The 18,518-nt window shown below is 38.1% G+C and overlaps 4 protein-coding genes and 2 long non-coding RNA genes across 17 annotated transcripts in view; 3 read left to right on the forward strand and 3 right to left on the reverse strand.

The window, feature by feature from the left end:
- The window catches only part of LOC126917821 (uncharacterized), a 6,234-nt gene extending 5,244 nt beyond the window's left edge, over positions 1–990 (forward strand). For both annotated transcript variants that reach the window (XM_050725148.1, XM_050725149.1), the window contains exons 2-3: positions 213–489; positions 636–990. In XM_050725148.1, the coding sequence (XP_050581105.1) occupies positions 213–489; positions 636–892 (534 nt within the window). In that variant the 3' untranslated portion in view covers positions 893–990. The remainder of the gene's footprint in view (positions 1–212; positions 490–635) is intronic.
- Positions 849–1,737, reverse strand: LOC126917829 (probable protein BRICK1-B). 2 transcript variants are annotated; one of them, XM_050725161.1, is made up of 3 exons: positions 1,594–1,737; positions 1,117–1,199; positions 849–1,025 (listed from the first exon to the last, which is right to left on the reverse strand). In XM_050725161.1, the coding sequence occupies exons 1-3, from the start codon at positions 1,712–1,714 to the stop codon at positions 999–1,001; spliced, it is 231 nt and encodes a 76-aa protein (XP_050581118.1). In that variant the 5' UTR covers positions 1,715–1,737; the 3' UTR covers positions 849–998. The 2 variants fall into 2 exon arrangements, with proteins under 2 accessions (XP_050581118.1, XP_050581117.1); XM_050725160.1 differs by having other exon boundaries at positions 1,579–1,721.
- On the forward strand, positions 1,679–6,980 carry LOC126917796 (spermatogenesis-associated protein 20). Of its 2 annotated transcripts, none has more exons than XM_050725084.1 (13): positions 1,679–1,827; positions 2,892–3,059; positions 3,304–3,670; positions 3,740–3,883; positions 4,066–4,155; positions 4,248–4,505; positions 4,598–4,777; positions 4,845–5,054; positions 5,138–5,330; positions 5,422–5,590; positions 5,660–5,868; positions 6,167–6,366; positions 6,457–6,980. In XM_050725084.1, the coding sequence occupies exons 2-13, from the start codon at positions 2,917–2,919 to the stop codon at positions 6,715–6,717; spliced, it is 2,424 nt and encodes an 807-aa protein (XP_050581041.1). In that variant the 5' UTR covers positions 1,679–1,827; positions 2,892–2,916; the 3' UTR covers positions 6,718–6,980. The 2 variants fall into 2 exon arrangements, with proteins under 2 accessions (XP_050581041.1, XP_050581040.1); XM_050725083.1 differs by lacking the exon at positions 1,679–1,827 and adding an exon at positions 2,330–2,447.
- On the reverse strand, positions 6,980–18,312 carry LOC126917835 (uncharacterized). Of its 4 annotated transcripts, none has more exons than XR_007711085.1 (4): positions 18,032–18,289; positions 16,422–17,859; positions 7,399–7,571; positions 6,980–7,264 (listed from the first exon to the last, which is right to left on the reverse strand). It is a non-coding gene; the product is annotated as an uncharacterized LOC126917835 (long non-coding RNA). The 4 variants fall into 4 exon arrangements; XR_007711086.1 differs by having other exon boundaries at positions 7,395–7,571; XR_007711087.1 differs by having other exon boundaries at positions 6,980–7,571.
- Positions 8,276–18,518, forward strand: part of LOC126917789 (voltage-dependent T-type calcium channel subunit alpha-1G) — a 105,269-nt gene continuing 95,026 nt past the window's right edge. For 4 of the 6 annotated variants that reach the window (XM_050725061.1, XM_050725059.1, XM_050725063.1 and 1 more), the window contains exon 1: positions 8,276–9,743. In XM_050725061.1, coding sequence (XP_050581018.1) covers positions 9,335–9,743 — 409 coding nt within the window. In that variant the 5' untranslated portion in view covers positions 8,276–9,334. The remainder of the gene's footprint in view (positions 9,744–18,518) is intronic. The other 2 variants (XM_050725060.1, XM_050725062.1) reach the window with 1 other exon arrangement.
- Positions 10,097–13,728, reverse strand: LOC126917838 (uncharacterized). Its single transcript, XR_007711091.1, has 2 exons — positions 10,415–13,728; positions 10,097–10,364 (listed from the first exon to the last, which is right to left on the reverse strand). It is a non-coding gene; the product is annotated as an uncharacterized LOC126917838 (long non-coding RNA).

Consider the following 18,518-nt stretch of genomic DNA (forward strand, 5'->3'; position numbering starts at 1 on the left):
TATATCTATAATTTCCATTTCTAATTTTTCTTCAGAAAATCTCTACTTGTAATACTTGAAAACATTTGTGCACATTTGTATATCAAAAGCAGTGATTTGCAAATCAATGATTCGATTTAAAGTGCATTATTAAATAAAATCTAACAATTTGTCTCTATAATTTGTCTAACATGATTACAGGAATTGAATGTAACAAAATAATTTCATTTTAGAATTATACAATGAGAGATTTATTAGAGCTGCATGGTACAGAGGATGACAATCCAGTCTCTGTGCTTGTGCGAAGAATGCAAATACCCCTGATAGCAGGCATTGGTACTGGATTAGCACTTCAAGCTTCAAAAGGTATACTTGAAACCCCTGCTACATTTGGAAGAATAGCATATACCACATTACCTATTTGTGGTATAGGTTTTTACTATCTTGCTGGTACTTATATAACAGAACGTATAAGAGGAAAAGATAGTACAATGAATCATCTAATAGGAGGTGAGGGAAATTTTCCTCCATGATATATTATTACTAAATGAAATTATTTTAGGTGATTGTTTTATAATTTATAACATGAAATAAGAATAATGTAAAAATCCTTATTAATAATAGATAATATTTTAAAATAGCAATTTTTTTTGCAGCATATTGTACTTTTCCAGTGCTTCGAAAATTTCTGCCTTTGGGTTATACTGTGTCAGTACTATTTTTTATTAGTCTACCTTTATATGTAGCGGTACGTGGTTTTAAAGAAAGTGAAAATCGATTGCCTTTTTCACAATCTCTGAATTATGCGGTACAAGACACAGGTTATAATATGAATGTGTGGTTACAAAAGAAGCCATCAGAACCCTATGTTAAGCGTGAATCATATAATATATTTACAGTTCCTTCCAAGTAAAGCAATTATAAACTGAATATAACATATAGTTTATTGTAGTCACGTTTATTGTATATTTATTCATATATAATTTCAATAAATACAAAAATCCTAAACTATGATTAATTTAGGTTAATGTTTCCCCTTTTGTAACCTGGAAAATAATTGTAGAAAATATAATGCATGTCACATATTTTTCATAATGTGCAAATCATAATTGATCCAAATTATAAATGGTAACTTACACATGCTTCCAGATATTCGATTCTTCTTTCTAGAGTTGTAAGTTTTTCGTTGAGAACAGCTATTCTTGATCTGCAAGACATATCTAACACAATAAAGTTAATTGATTGTCAGCAATAAAGTAATTTTCATACAATTTTAATTTTATTTAAAGTGTCTTTGTGGATTTTAGTAATTCAAGAAAATGATAAAAGAGGAAGCAATAAGGTTATGAAAAGATTCATGTAAGTCAGAATTGTCAAAACATGTATGTATATTCTATGTAAGTAAGAAAACAATTTAGTTATGGATGTATCCAAATGCAATTGCTTGATAAAATCAATGGTTTTTAGTTTAGAAGTATAAAACAAAATGATTTCTTTGATCACAATATAAAATAGTTTATAATTTTCTATAAAATATTTTGACAAAATATTCCACTATGAAAGTAGTAAAGTTTGTATTTATATATATTATTCAATAACCTTTTAAATAATTACCAAAGGAATTGAGAAAGTCAGTTATCTTTTTGATGCTACCAGTTATAACTTCGATGTATTCTCGATTTGCCCAATCTTGTTGAATCTGTTTTTGGATAGCCTCTCGATGTACGGCAGCCATATTTGAAGTATTGTGATGTTTGAAGAAATTAATTAATGTTATCTGATATTACATTATACGTTCGTTATAGACTTAAATAATGAACAGTAGTTATTACATTTTTCATAGTCAAGGTATTTAGATACATTTATGTATACATATGTAACTAACGTAAAACGCGATTTTTACTGATTTGTCATAAGTGAATGAAATAATGAACCAATATGTATACATACATTATCAGATAATATATATAAACATATTTTTTAACAAATTCATTCAATTACATTTATATTTTTTTTTAAGAAAAGTTCCGAAGTTTTAATAATATTTTTCTAAAAATTCATTACAAATTTAGATTAATCTAGATTAATTTAGCTTACTCTAGTTTAGTTAAGTTTAATGTATTCCTTCTGATTACAATGTCATTCATTACAAATAACTAAATAGAATTATAAATATCAGATATATTCGAATATATAAAAAAAGAAGTCACTAGATTTGAGTCATATGTCAATAATAAATTACACAATTTTGCTTAAATGATTGAATATTTTGGATTTAACGCTTAAACGTGATTTAAAGTTACAGCAGTGAATATATATATATATATATACACACATACACACTGATATATATATATATATATAGTATCAAGTACCGGATATGTTGCACTTTAGTAGTAATCCGCCATTTTTCGTATTTGCATGTGCTGCGATGGGAGACGTTACAGTAAGGGAGGATGCAAATTAATGTATGTTGAATACAATTAACAATTTGTGTAAATATTTTTATGGTATAAACTAAATAAGTAGCTACTAACCTTAATTATGTTAGTTACCTTAGTTACCTTACCTAAGTTGAAATTAAATAATTTTTGATGATAAATGAAGTAATTAAAATTTTGTGAGATTCCAATTCTGTTGAAGAAAATATAGCTATTCATGAATAAATATAACGAGTATAAGAAAAAATTGATGCAAAGTTTCTGTGATTTGAAAATGGAATCTAAAAGTTCACAATATGTTTAAGTGTTAAAAATCTTTTGTAATTTAATTAAATTAAACAAATAATATTGATAGATTACTAGTGAAATTAATTGGATTTATATTTTATAATGTCAAAATGAATGCTTAATATTTTATTATGTATTTTACATATAGAAATTTGCAGAATTTATTTTCATATTTATTTTCAGGACTTTATTTTATGTAAGGAGTGTTATGACTTTGGGAAGATATTGTCTTTTGTCAATAGTTGATTATACATCTTTATTATCTAAAAAGTGGTGGATTTGGAATCTTGGAATAAGATCATATTTATCTCAACGTAGTTTCATGTTTCTAAATATACAACGATTAAACAGGTAGAACACTCAAACATACATTCATGTAATATTTGTAATAACCTTTCACTTAATAAAAGTATATTAAAACAGTGTCAATGAAAATAAGTAGTGTTTTGTTCATTAATTTATATCACAATTATTTACATGTCCTTGTTTATTCCTTTATTTTAAATCTTTCATTTGCAATTATTATATGTTTTATAAATATATGCATCAAAGTCAAATATATTGATAATTAATTTTCTAATTTCAAATTTTATAGGATAAACCAAAGATCATTGACATTTTCATTATTTGCAAATATGGGATCAACCAATAATTTAGGAAATATGCGAATACCAAAAAAGAATCGTTTGAGTTTAGAAAAATCACCATATTTACTACAGCATGCTACTAATCCAGTTGATTGGTATCCATGGTGTGACGAAGCATTGGAAAAAGCAAGTAAAGAGAACAAGTGTATCTTTTTATCTGTTGGCTATTCTACGTGTCACTGGTGTCATGTTATGGAAAAAGAATCTTTTACAAATAAAGAAATTGCTGAAATAATGAATAAGAACTTCATTAATATAAAAGTGGACAAGGAAGAGAGACCAGATATTGATAAGATATACATGACTTTTATACAAGCAAGTAAATGTGATTACATTGTATTTTAAACAAATATGATATAGATTAAAAACTATCGTTTTACACAGGCAACAAGTGGTCATGGTGGATGGCCAATGAGTGTCTTTCTTACAGCTGATTTAAAACCTATAATTGGAGGGACTTATTTTCCTCCAGAAGATACATTTAGACAAATAGGATTTAAGACAATTTTACTCAATGTTGCCCAAAAGGTACAAATATCTTTAGTTTTTTAAGAATTATTTGATATAGTATAAATACATAGTGTTTAATAAACAAATCATATTCCATTTAAGCGAATTTAAGACATATTATAAATCATTACATATTATAGTTAGATTAATACATTATATCAATATCAGTTTCTTTATATTTCATATTTTTTATTTTATAGTGGAACCAATCCAGAAGTAAACTTACAGAGATTGGATCTACCAATCTTGAAACATTACGCAGTATATCTAAAATTCCAAATTCACTTAAGGTAAATTAATAAATAATAAATTGTTGTACTCTTGTTTAAGCTATTTCATAAAAGAATTGTGATTATTAATGAATAATGATATTTTTACATAGGTACATGATATACCTTCATTGGAATGTAGTAAAATTTGTATTCAGCAATTTGTAAATGGATTTGAACCTAAATTTGGTGGGTTTGGTTCTACGTATAATATGCAATCACCAAAATTTCCACAGCCGGTAAATTTGAACTTTTTATTTCATATGTATGCACGTCAACCCAATGTGGAGTCTGTACGACCTTGCTTGTATATGTCTGTGTATACTTTAAAAAAAATGTCTTTTGGTGGTATTCATGATCATGTAGGTCAGGTAAGAATTTTAATCCTAATTAGTTATTAAACAAAATATTCACGATGCTTGCTCCAAAATAATTTGTAATAATGTTTACTATTTTTAAATAGGGTTTTTCTAGATATGCTACAGATGGCGAGTGGCACGTTCCACACTTTGAAAAAATGTTATACGATCAGGGTCAGTTAATGAAATCATATGCAGATGCATATCTTGTAACTAAAGATAATTTTTTTGCCGAAATTGTTGATGATATCGCTACATATGTAATAAGAGATCTTCGTCACAAGGTATTATATTTGCTCTGTTTTCAGAATTATATGTACATTAACATTTATTTATTTTATGTTTTTTTAGGAAGGTGGGTTTTATAGTGCTGAAGATGCAGATTCTTATCCTACGCACGACGCACATGCGAAAAAGGAAGGTGCTTTTTATGTGTGGTCTGCTGTGGAAATTAAATCACTTTTAAATAAAGAAGTTTCTGATGAAACTCATGTTAAACTTTCGGATATTTTTTGTCGCCATTTCAATATAAACGAATCAGGAAATGTAAAATCGCATCAAGTATGCTATATACTTTTTCTTATTTTTAATATTAATTCCTATTCTATGTCTAAATATATAATTGATAACCTGTTACTTATCAGGATCCACACGGAGAGATAAGAGAAAAAAATGTATTAATAGCGTACAATGAAATTGAAGAAACTGCTAGATATTTCAATCTTCCAGTCGAAGAAACTAAAATGTATTTGAAAGAAGCATGTTCGATGTTATACAAAGTTAGATCTGCAAGGCCGCGGCCTCACTTAGACGATAAGATCATTACAGCATGGAATGGTAAAGAGTTATGAACAATATATTTTCTACATATATTTTATGCTAATATATGTTTCTTTAACTGCTAAATTAATAAGCAACTTGGATTTAGGTCTTATGATAAGTGGTTTAGCTTTTGGGGGAGCGGCAGTAAATAATAAACAATATATTGAGCGCGCGGCAGATGCCGCAAAATTTATTAAAGAATATCTTTTCGATGAAACCAAGAATATATTACTTCATAGTTGCTACCGTGACGAAAAAGACACGATTATACAAATGTACGTATACTATTGCTATTAAATTACGCGGCGTATCATAATGTACATTTTAATATTTATTATTTTTAGAAGTACACCCATACCTGGATTTTTAGACGATTATGCGTTCGTTATAAAAGGGTTGTTGGATTTATACGAATCTGATTTAAACGAGGAGTGGCTGGAATTTGCTGAGAAATTGCAACATCTTCAAGATCAATATTTTTGGGATGAAAAAAATGGAGGATATTTCTCAACAACATCAAGCGATCCAAGTATAATTCTCAGGCTTAAAGAAGGTATATTTAAGTATTTTCGAGATAATCTTAGTTTAGCAATTAAAGCTTTCATGGTTTTATATGATACGTCTGATAGTTGTGATTGCGTTCAGCTATGAAATCAAAGAAACCAACATTCTGCAGTATAGCTGAAAGTAATTCAAATATTTATAGCAGCGCCTGCTCAATGTTTCATTACGTCTAGTCGTTAAGTTCATCAGGCTGTGATAGTTGCGTTTACGATTTTAGTGTTAGGTCGTAACACGAATGAAAGAGAAAGATCAGATATGTATTTGAAGATTTATAATTTCACATATAGCTTATGACGGAGCGGAACCATCCGGTAACTCGATTGCCGCTGAAAATTTGCTGAGGTTGGCAGATTACTTAGGTTGCGACGAATTTAAGGATAAAGCTGCTCATCTGTTCAGAGTATTCAAACATTTGCTGATGCAGAGTCCTGTTACGGTTCCACAACTAACATCAGCACTCGTACGCTACCACGATGATGCAGCGCAAGTGCGTGCAAACTTCTATGCATCGAGTATATTCAATTTTCAAAAACTTGATGAGCTTTTGAAATGATTGCGTGTATATGTCGTGTTTTAGATGTATGTGGTTGGAAAACGAGGTGCCAAGGATACCGATGAGCTACTTCGCGTTATATATAAACGTTTGATACCCAACAGGATTCTTCTCTTAATTGATCCCGACAAAACGAACAGCCTGTTATTGCGTAAAAACCAACATCTCAGAAATATGAAATCTGTGAATAATCGAGCAACTGTATATGTATGTAAACATCGCACGTGTTCGCTGCCTGTTACGAGTCCTGAACAATTAGCAACATTGCTAGATCAACAGAAATAAGATCCTTAGTAATTAGTAGCTAAGTTTACTAAAAAAGCCGATTCTATATCGTTTTTGATGGTGAGAGTAGAGAAGCAGTAAAATAATAAAATTTAACGAATCTCAAGTTACGTATCTCAAGTTACGTATCTCAAGTGTATGTATTGTATCATAATTTGCAGTAGCATTAATGGAATTTGTTATATTATTAAGAATAACACTTGTTGGACATGCTTGTATATACAAATGTTTTTGCTGTTAATAAAATAAATGTGTACAAATAATTGCGTACGACTCATTTTTAATTTCTACACCCAACGGCTTAATATGTTAATGATAAATATATCATATTTACAATTAAATCATAATCATTTTACAAACGGTGACAGCGTCCGTTTTCACATATCGGTTCTTGATTACTGACGAACTTTTGTTGGGAACGATACATAATACGGTGCCTACCGCAAAATCTCGCGTTGAATTCCAACCGAAAATAGACACGGTATATAAACCACTAGAGGAAGAGAGAGATTGGTAGACACGCTAAGAGAAGAAAGCGAGAAGAAAGCTGAAATAAGAAGAATCAGATATTTACTATTAACAACCTCATATCTATCTATCTATATATGTATATTTTACATACACAATTCTTAATACAAATAAATAATTGTATAAAAAGAGAGGAAATGCACACATACATACAGATATACAAATATAGTGATCACATTTAAATATAGCGGTAAGGTTGTAATCTGGACAGTCACTGCACGTGCACGTCGAAGTCGTTAAGATCGTTTCGGTTCATCTTCTTTAAAGTTAGGCCTTGAAAGATCGTATACCGACGATGGCTCGTCAACGTCCAAGTATTTGTTTGTCTATGTAAAAAAATACGATTCGTAATAAACAACGCTCTCTGTTGTCGATCGTCATCTCCGACGGTTGGAACGAATTTCTATTAATTGGTATCGAATCTGTCGCATGTACCAGCAACGAGATAAAACGCATTGTTCGAAAAGGAGAAGAAGAAAAAAAAAGGAGCACGCGTGTGGCACTTTATTGGCAGTGAAAACCAAAGCGACAAGATCTCGAGAGGAGTAGCTATAAGATCAGCTTCTCTTCTTCCGTGCTTGCCTGCGCCTCCTTGGCTGCTTCTGATTATCTCTTCCTTTCTTCTTCGCGGTTCGAGTACATTATCTACGACCACGGAGAGGTCACCGCGAACGAACCAACGAACCAACGAGGGAGAAAAGAAAAGAAAAGACAGAGAGAGAGAGAGAGAGAGAGAGAGAGAGAGAGAGAGAGAGAGAGAGAGAGAGAGAGAGAGAGAGAGAGAGAGAGAGAGAGGAGAGAGAGAGAGAGGAGAGAGAGAGAGAGAGAGAGAGAGAGAGAGAGAGGGGGGAGAGAAAGAGAGAGAGAGAGAGAGAGAGAGGGAGGAGAGTAGGAGGATCCGCTGATCTTCTCGAGGGAGGATGCAGAAGGTCGTGAAGCGGATGAGCGAGGGACGCCTAGACGGAAGGGTCGCGCATGCGTTTCGTTCCGTCGACAAGGATGTTCGACGTTTTTTTCAGTCACCGGTCGACGCTGCGCCGGGCACCGTCGACGCGCACGTTCGCCAACAGTTTGATATGGGTCGCGGTTCTTATAGGGATATAATTTCTTCAGGTAGGCCGATTCGTGGTCGTTAGTCGCGCGCGATCGAGTTATCGAGTCAGAAATAGGCTAGATGCTACGTTCCCAAAGAAGGGTTGGGAAGCTGGATCGTTTTTAACGGGGCTGCCACGCGACGTACCACGCGCCACTCACGCGCTTTGCCTTTCCATCTTGCTGCCAAAAAGTGTCTCCCTCGGGACTTCGTTTCGCACACGCACGCACACACACACACACACACACACACACACACACACACACCTAAACAAACAAACACACATACACACACGTTTTACACGGCAGGTGGTTCTATCGCTCGGTTCCTCGGTCGTCCTTCAACGTCGTTCCTCTCTCGATCATCGTCATCGCGAAAACAAAACCTTCGATCGTTATCGTTCGAAGAAGAATCGTTGTGCCGACATTGACCGCGAGTGATCACCTTGCTTGGTAGCAGGTGAGCTGCGACCTCCGTACGACAGGGCAACCGTAGGTGAGAGAGAATTGCAGGTGAGAGAAACCGGGCAAGCGCATCGCGAGGCGCACGGTTACGCACCTGGATTTCACCGTTGTCGCTACTTCAACGTAAAATGCGGCCAGTGGATGTGAGGCAGCTTCTTCGATCTCGAGACGTTCGTGACGAAAAGCACGGTGCATGTTACTACCGGTAAAGCGTAGGAGAAGCGCGTTCTTCGTATCGCTCGTTGTATCGGTATACCAGAGGTAGCCGAAAGAACCGACCGAACTACATATCGGGTCCTCGATGTCGTTCTTACCTGTCCACCTGGCCCCGTCGTTTAGAGCAGCGACGTCTACGTTGTCGCCAGCGCAACTCAGGCAATATCTTCCCGGTGATAAATCTGCCAGCAAATCTATTTGGAATTATCCCGCGCAGACGATCTTCGTGTCAGGCTGCCGCTGAAAACGATTCGTCCCGAACGATTCGTCATCCTCGTGTCGACTGCTGGACGAGATCTAGAAGCCGGGAAGCAGCATGTCGTTGCATTATCCCCAAGGATATCGGTATCGTCCGGCGAGTAAAGCTGCCGGGGCAGGGAATGGCGAGCAAGGTTCCGACAGTGACGTTGCCCAACTCAGTGATCTCGAGGACGACGAGGACGAAGATGGGGGTGGCCAGTCGACCAATAGACGTATCGCGCACCGACGACACGACGAGGAGGAGGAGGAGGACGACGACGAGGACGACGAGGACGACGAGGACGACGACGACGACGACGACGACGACGATCAAGATGACGAAGAGGAAGACGAGAACGAAGAAGACGACGGGGTAGACGTGGATGGCGACGAGCTACCCTATCCTGGTTTCGTGCCGGTTGCAATGCGATACCTCGACCAGAATACACGACCGCGCAACTGGTGTCTGGCGCTCATCACTAATCCATATCCTTTTGGATCGTAACGACCACTGTCTACCGAACGGTGATATCGTTATTTTTATTCCGCTTTTGCCTGTGAGAAAACCGCTTTGTCCAAGATTATTCCAGCCCGCGAGACGAAATAAGTAAGTTTCATTGCACGCTATCCGTGCTACCGTGTAACATCCGAGAACGTGGCTAGAGCTTCGTTGGGATTTATTTTCTCCTCTAAGAAAAGCCACGCGCCCAACCGAAGAATTCTCTCCCACCGAATATCACGAACGCGTCTCCATCTTTTCTCCATCGCGTTCGTAAAACATCTTTATTACGGACTTGCAGCATTTCCAGGGTTCCTGCGTGTCGTTTAGATTTATTGGTTACAACGTTAGTTAGTTAGCTTTTTATTTCCAATTCTTGCATACACGTTTTGCTGTATCGTTCTTTCGGCGTTCTGTCGGGGCCCCGGCATATAATTTCAGTGGATATTTCAGATCACCGGGCTCCTTTACATAATTCTATCAACGTGAAACGAAATGTAACCAGGCGTGGACAATTATTTCAATTTTACTCGTTTATGTCGTTCGAGGGTGACAAAAGAACGAGAACCTTAGGGATTTTAATTAATATTAATTTTACGATCTATCCCTTCTACGTAAAACACAGTATTGAATTTATTTAATCGTTCCATGTTCTACGAAATTCTACGGTAAGAATTTCTAAAGTATCAGCTCGGCTTTTTCTACTACTTCGTATATTTTCCGCCGATTAAAAAGTAATATACGTTTTATTCTTAGATTTTTCGATCCTAATGAATTTTCTCCTATTTTCTCATGGTTCGTATCTCTGTCATAATTAATACTCGTTAAAAAGCGAGTGGCATTTCGTACACGAGGCGAAACGAGCCACTGTATTATTATACCAATTTCATTATCACTATAGCACGATTTATTCTATACACGTAATAGCACGCTAGTCCTGTTAAGCTTCGAGATAAAAGAAGATCGAGAAGCTGCACAAAGCATTAACTTTGAACACATATTCATCGTGAAGGTTTCGTTTATTCGTCGATACTGATGTTTCTATTATATATGTGCCGTGGTTTCTCAATGAAATATCGTCTGCGTTTTGTCAGTTTCCTGTACGATTTTCCCAAATACATCGGCTTTTTCGCAGTTATATTGACGGCTGATCTAAACGCGCAAATCAAACGAGGGATCGCACTTCTTTTTAACACATCCGGATGACGTTCGACCAAGAATAGAAATTATCCGATACGACAGTGTTGGCTAGGCGAAATTCGACAGCATTTCAAATTTTAAATATACGATACAAATTCGAATCTGCTGTTTCGTCTTATAATTAATCGTTGCATTATATCAACATATATGTATATATATATATTATTCAATATGTACATATATATACATAGGCAATACGCGATATCATATTTTTGCATCTAACTAATCCCAATTAATAGGAAAAGAAGAGCAACGTGGCGGAGAGAGCGAATGCTGGCCGCGAGAAGATCGTAGAAAATCGATTTATTCGAAATGGAATACAGGCAGCTTTTAATAATTTTACCGTTTCATCGATTCAACAACTATAACCAAATATTCCTACATAAATTGCTACATAGCCAACGCATAATGTTCTCCTCTAATTTCTAAGTCAACTAGTCTTCGGTATTCTCTACATTAGCACGCGTACGTCGTTCTCGCAAGGAGAAAAAAAATAAGGCACAGAGATCGAAGCGAGAATACGAGGAAAGTTAAACTCGTACATAAACTGCGAGTCTCGGTTCGGCGTACCATAGCGGTAGGAGATAGAATGCGCGAGGTCAGACCGAAGGCGTTTTAAATAGGTCATTGATTGACCTATCCCCAGGCGAATCACAGCGTGCTTGCATGGATACCGACTACCACACGACCAACGCGTCTGTCTCTACGTATTTCTGCCTCCTTCTTCCCTCTGCAACGATATACACGTCTTGTATACGTGTCTGTTTGTGCGCGAAATTGCGGGGTGTGCAGGACGCACGTGGTCGGCGGGCAAAGTTTAGTCAGCTAGCATCCGAGCAACAAGCGTCGCTAGAAAGATTCCCATTGTGCACGCGGACAATGGACGACTGGAACTACTGCGAATGCGGGCCAAGCATTTCGCAATTCTCCACCGCTTTTATCCCTCTCTCGTTTGCCCGTAGAAATTGAACAAACGTTCCCTTGTACCTTTTTACCTATACTCTATCCCTACCCTATGTACTATATAGCCTGTCCCTTCAACGGACGCTTATCTACCGGCCCCTGGCGTCGATCTCTTCTCTCGCTCGAATCTAACGTCGTCGATGGTCACTTTCCTCCTTTCGAACCTTTCACCGCGAGCGCTCTGTTTTCTTCGATCCCCTGGCAACTGTATTTCGCGCCTTTTTCTTTGCTCGCAATTTCTTCTCGACCTGGTTTTTTTTGCGACAAAATTTCCCTTCTTCCTCTTTGTCGCCGTTCAATTTTCCAACGATGCCGAGGTAACGTCTCTACCACGCAACTGAGATTCCTCTGTTTCCCGGCTAAAATTTCCTTTCTTCTTCTTTCTTATCAGGGTTTTCTTTTATTTAGGCGAAGGTTATACATCTTTGCGTATAATATCGTTGTGTATAATCGGCAGGGTAGGTTCCAAGATAACTTTTACAAAGACCGCAACGTTCACGGAATCTTCCTGGCGTCACTGAGATTCCTTCGAATACGGATCATACGTCGGGATAAGGAGAATAGCGACAAGTTCGCGCGAGCAGGGTTAGTGCAATTGGACGAGCGAATGTTAGAAATTACACAGATTATCCGATCGTCTTGTGTGTTAAAAAATCATGGAAGTCTATAATTTCACGATTTATAACTTGTCAACGTACCGATATTATTAGACGATAAATCGTGGCGCGCAACGGCTTTCGCGTTTACTTCGACAGCGGCCTAAACAATTCGTTTCCTGATACTTTGCCGTTTGTTGGGTCGTGAATTTTGTCGTCGGTTGGCGAATAAAAATCGTTCCTTCGTATACACGTAAGTTAACAAAGATACACAAGAAAGTATAAACGAGTCTCATCGTTTGCTAGGAAATTCAGACGTAATAAAGTCGTACACACCGTCCCGGCAAAGATTGGCAAACACGTGACAGAGGCTCGCGTCTCTGCTCGTCTCACAGAGACGTGGTTTACGTTAGAATTTCAACTTCACGCGATATCATCTTGGTATAATTCCAACCTGCGAGGAGTACGAATTGGATGCAGCGACACGTCTGCTTAATCATCGCGTTATACTACTATTGTCCGATAAATGATTCAGACACGGTGTAGTCGCATCTACTCGCACGCTCGTTGACGTTTCTAAGCTTCCTGCTGCCACGGTTTCCCGTTTGCAACCGGATGCAGTGGTTCCATGTCTATCGTTCGATCGACCTCGATCTAATTGATCGTTTTCAAAGAAATGGGAATACCGGTAAGATGACGCGGTCATTTATACGGACAACGCGAAGAAAAAAGGAGAAGAAGAAGAAAAATCAGCCTCTGAAAGCGCATCGTAAAAAGCTTATCGCTTTGACAATCTCTGAATTTTATGCTAAAGTCATTTTTATATTCGCTTGGTGAAATAAAATTGTCGTTGAGTGTTTTATAAATCGTATTATCGGATCGGTCATGGTTGTAACGAATGCGCGACAGACTAACGTTCGGATGAACGGGTCCTGGCAATTAGAAGCTGTGCCGATTAACTCGATAAATTGGAACGCGTAGAAAAGTGACAATCACGAACGCTATTTTCGAAAGTCTACTTTGGAATTTCGCATTGTTCCTCTTGAGATAAATTAATTTCCGAAAGTGAGATTTCTACTCCGGATGTTAAATATATAATGCGGAATCGATAACGTTGACATTACTTTCGATTTAGCATACTGTTATATAACTTGTACCGTTATAAAACAGGATCGCGCGAATTTTATGTTTTGCAAGCCCCAAGCCATTTGATATATTTCATGAGCCACGATAGATCGGAATATATCTACTACGTGATAACGTTTAATTTTTGCGAAATATTACATCGCATATACGTCTTTCTCTCCGACGATGTTACCCGAATCATTCGCGTTCGAAGTTGAAAACCTTTTGGTTCGTTACGTTCGTCTCGCTTTAACAGTTTTACAAAAATTTATTAACACGGATCGATCAACTTGGCAGTAGCCTGAAGTAGTTAAAAACGCTGTCTCACAAAAGACTAGAAACGTAATTCATCGCACGTTGTTCATTCGTTTCATCTTCGACTAACCAGTCTCTTTGAAAAGCGTGTGCCTAAAACGTTTGGGAAGAAGCAAGCGATGGCGAGTATACTCGACAGTCAAACGCGCGTATGCGTGGCTGTTATAACATAGAATTAAGTTGTAATGAAACGACCGTTTTATTTCCCAATTTATTAATGCAATGACTAAACTGCAATTTAAACAGCAAGTTGCAATTACTTTTTACGCCCGACGAGTATACTCGTCGTAAGAGAAAGCATTGCCATTTCTTCGTGACGACTGTACTCGTGAAAACAGCGAACTCGATCAACGCAGCACGATCGCAAAGAGACAGAAACAGAACGCAGATGTCCGGCAGTCATCGATTAGGTAATTTCGCGGACACCGGCGATGGAGCCGGATGCGACATCCAACGAAACGATTCACGTCGGCCCCGCAACAACGCTCCGTTCTTTCGTTTCCTCCTCGTCGATATTGTCCGATCCTGGAGCCCGATGACCTCTTTTCTTCCTCTTCTTTTCGATGCGGCACGTCGTCAACGACGCGAGGCCGAACTCCATTACAAACGGGTGAAAAATAATCGAATGACAGAAGCGTCAACGAGGCAATCTTCGACAGCGTCGAATGCCGCCGGAAGTGGCAGTCGATCGAAACAATTTGCCCGGTCGCTTCGGCCGGCTGATTGTCTATTAAGCGTTCGGTAAATGAGATTCCAGGCATCGATGAGAAACAGCTGACAGAGGTTACCGATGCATCGTTAGATAGGCGGAAGTAATAGGAATCATCGCGCGTTTCGAGCGCTGCGGATGTCTCGTTGCGACTTTCCAACGAGTCGCGACGCGGACTTGTCCTTGTTCTTCGCCTTCGACTGCCCTGGTTCCCTGGCACCGCTCTTCTTCGCACGCATTCGAATCTTTCATCGCTCGTCCTTACGACGAAATTTCTGTCCCAGTGGAATCACGCTAGCAACTACAAGTACGCGGATGCTGGAACGATCGTAGACGCGAATACAATTCAGACGAGACTGTTTCGTTCAATTTTGATTTTGATCTTGTCTCAGGCAATCGTGTAGCACAGTTGGTAGATATCGATGAAACCCATAGTTAAGATCGATCGGTATAAATACACGATATTTGTATTCTCGACGGAAAGAGTAATTGGGAGCAGATAGAAATCGCTGGTGTTTGTATCAAGCGACATTAAGCCTGTTTGTTCGACGTTGGTATTTTGCTAGGGATAGAAATACGTATTTTTAGTCACGTTTAAAAAATTCATACATGTTTCACGAGATAATATATATATATAGGTGTATTAAGCATTCGTTACGTACGTAAAAGGATCCAGCCGTATTTCTTGCTCCAGTTTCAACTTAGCGATAGTATAATATTTTATCTCGGTTATGGCAAGAGCTAGAGGATCTACGGTAGAGAAACATCGTGCAGATGTTCAAATACTTGAGAACGATAGCGATACGTAAATTTCGTTCGTGTAAAGTGGCCCCGTAAAATTGTTCCAGCCGGACGTTAATTTTATTCCACGCCAGCGAGATTCCTCCGAGTTGTTGCCGATGCGCCTACTCCCCGGAAAATCTCCCAACTCTGTGCTACCGCGCGCTGGAATTTGTCTTCGGGCCAGAATTCCGCTCGATACGACTTTAGGAGTAAGTTCGAGGATTTCGCTATTTGCATGAAAACCATGGCAAAGTCCGAAGGGAATACAATTCGTGGGACGAAAGAAGGCGCTTCTGCCGTGACATTTATGCTCGGTATTTATTCGTCGATCTCGCGTGGCCATGCCGCGATCGCGTGGAACGCAATGAATCATCGATAAGCATAGGAAATCCTGGAGATTGCGAGAAGAACAGCCGCAACGAAAGGAAAAGAAAGAGCGGAGGCGGCTGAATGTAAGGGTGGATTTTCACCGAGATTTAGGTCTCCAGGCTCAGCGAGCTTCGTTCGATCGATCGGTCGTATCGCGAGAACAGTGAATTCGAAAGGAGCGTGGTTCTCCGATCGGCGTCCCTGGCACTTCTTCGGCTTCGTATCTCCGTGTTCTAGGCCCGACTGACTAATCCTTTTCTTGGTCGTTTACAGCGGCTCAGGAAAGTATTTCAACGCTTGCCAGAGGCAAATTTTACTCGTTGTATGAAACGTTTTGAAATTTTATTAGCAGCCTAACGAGACGCCATTATCGTGATAATATTGGTCAATTTATAACTCGTATTATATAACGCGTATTACGATTGAAACGTATCGCATATCACGCGTAATGATGTTACGTATATTATGTGTATCGTATAAAACGTTTCGAAATTTCATTTAGCAAATTTCATTGCAACGTAACTATTTCGCATTGTCTGGAAAATGTTTCAATTTGGAAATAACATATATTGTGTTTATTATATAAAAAGGATTATATACTTACGTATTAGAATGTATCACACGTTACGCCTATGTTGCGTGTATTATGCGGATCATTTTGAAATTTCGTTATCATTATAACGAAATACCAGTGTCACGATTACGTCGAAACCAATTTGAAAATGTCCCTGGAAACTGCAAGATACTTTTATTGCAAATATATAGTCTCGTTAAATACCGTGGTTTACCAATGTAACGATTAAAATTGACCTTCTCAAATACGATATTTTGGTGATCTTTGTGAAGCAACTTTCATATTCACTTTCAGATTCCTTTGAAACTTCACCAAACGATCATGATTTTGTTAGAGCGTCAGGGAAATTTCAGAATCTTTCATAACGCGTCTATAATTCATAGAGAGTTTCCACAAGAGCCGAGACACTTTCGCGAGCCACTGTATCTCTCGAGATCTCCTTTCGTATAGTTTACTCTTTCGGATCTATCGTTCGCATCTGTTCTCGATCATCGTCGCGCTTGTTGAATCTTCAATCGGTCCCGTTGTTTCATCAATCGTAATAACTTCGCTTATATTGATCTCGGCACACAGGTCATTCAATTAAAATAACACGCATGCGTTCACAGATATCGCGAAAATCGTCCGTTTGATTTTCAATGAAACGCGTGTCGCGTCGAGCATACGCGTAACACACGTAGCGTTACGAACAATATCACCAGATTCGCAAGATACACTGTGCGTACATTGATCCCGAAATACAGTCGTTCGATGTTGCTGTGACACGAATGACGAGAAATCGCTCATTTCGAGAAAATACAAAATCTATTGTAGGATCTTATGTTATTAAATAGGTTTTGAAGTTTGATATTTATTGATTCACACAGATTCAGTTTTTACGTTCTGTATTTCACCACCATGTACAGCCATATGAACACACCGAATACATTCAGATAATTAACACGTGGCCAACGTCAAAGACAAAGGAGCGTCGTTAAAAGTCGTACCAACTTAGCATGTAGGAACTAGTGATCATACCAACCTAATATTTCCTCAACATCTTATACTATAATTAATTTATTAATAATAATGGATTGTACAGATGTTGATTAAACAGGAAACGATGGTTGTTTAACGTGAACTAAATGTATGGTTGTAAAACGTGCTATAATTAAGACAACTAGATAGTTAATTCGCAACTCTCGTCACCACGGATCACGCTCTCTCGACAATGCAATTCGCACTCTCTGACTTCTCAAATTCGCACTCTCCGTCTTCTCCACTGACACTGACTGTTAATTCGTCTATGTCCCTTAGCATCCCTTTGTCTTTTGTCTTAGCTCCACCACGCACGTGTTCCGCAATCGCTCGTGGCCAGGATCACGAAGGAACGATGACACATCGATGGGCCTGTTGGCACCTTGGCTTTCGCACGACACTGTTTATGGTTCACCCGATATCTCTTAGGCCTTTTGTCCACGATATTACGCTATTATTAGAAATGTGAAATTTGGTCATATTCGTTTCTTTTAGTTGCTTGGAGGAAACCACGTGTATTTTAACTTGTACTTAAACATCTTAACTTAACATCTTCTAAAACTCAACATCTTCCATATGCGCTAATACAAATTTCGTGTATAGAAGATCGATATCCCTGATACCTGTTACGTAAGAAAGAAACTATTTCTTAATGGAACTAGCTTTTCTTTATGCGCTGTTCTTGTCGTTGATCCGGGATTGATAAGAGGGGAGGTAAGACAGGCAGCCTTGGAACATCAATTTCTTGCCGTGCACAGGAGACGTTGTATCCGGGTTATATCCTGCGGGTCGATCAAAGCCACCACTCGATTCGTTTATTCCGTGCACAAGTCTTATCGGCTCGCGTATCCACGGGATCACGTTAGATAAAGACACTGGCCTGAATGTTTGCGGGCGCGAAAGATAAAAGTTATCGGTGTTCTTGCTGCGGCAGAAAGTGTTACAAATCCAGCGCGTTCCCCTCTCTGTGTTAACGGCTCACGAACCTATAAAACATCGGTATTATCGGAAAAAGGGTAGAAAGAACATCCTCCGAGATACCGTTGCTCTTGTCAATTTTTCATCGACGAGCCAGTAGCACGCGCCATGTGTTTCCTAACTATAAAAACT

This window comes from Bombus affinis, chromosome 6 (assembly GCF_024516045.1).
Source record: "Bombus affinis isolate iyBomAffi1 chromosome 6, iyBomAffi1.2, whole genome shotgun sequence".
NCBI classification, from domain to species: Eukaryota; Metazoa; Arthropoda; class Insecta; order Hymenoptera; family Apidae; genus Bombus; species Bombus affinis.

Excerpts from the sequence above, each read along its gene's own strand:
- LOC126917829 (XM_050725160.1), bottom strand. The coding sequence starts at position 1,714 with ATGGCTGCCGTACATCGAGAGGCTATCCAAAAACAGATTCAACAAGAT. Across the intron at positions 1,200-1,578 it reads CTTTGGTAATTATTTAAAAG|ATATGTCTTGCAGATCAAGA; the intron begins GTTATTGAATAA and ends TTATTGTGTTAG. Across the intron at positions 1,026-1,116 it reads TCGAATATCTGGAAGCATGT|GTTACAAAAGGGGAAACATT; the intron begins GTAAGTTACCAT and ends ATTATTTTCCAG.
- LOC126917796 (XM_050725083.1), top strand. The coding sequence starts at position 2,401 with ATGTGCTGCGATGGGAGACGTTACAGTAAGGGAGGATGCAAATTAAT. Across the intron at positions 3,060-3,303 it reads AATATACAACGATTAAACAG|GATAAACCAAAGATCATTGA; the intron begins GTAGAACACTCA and ends CAAATTTTATAG. Across the intron at positions 5,591-5,659 it reads AAAGACACGATTATACAAAT|AAGTACACCCATACCTGGAT; the intron begins GTACGTATACTA and ends TATTATTTTTAG.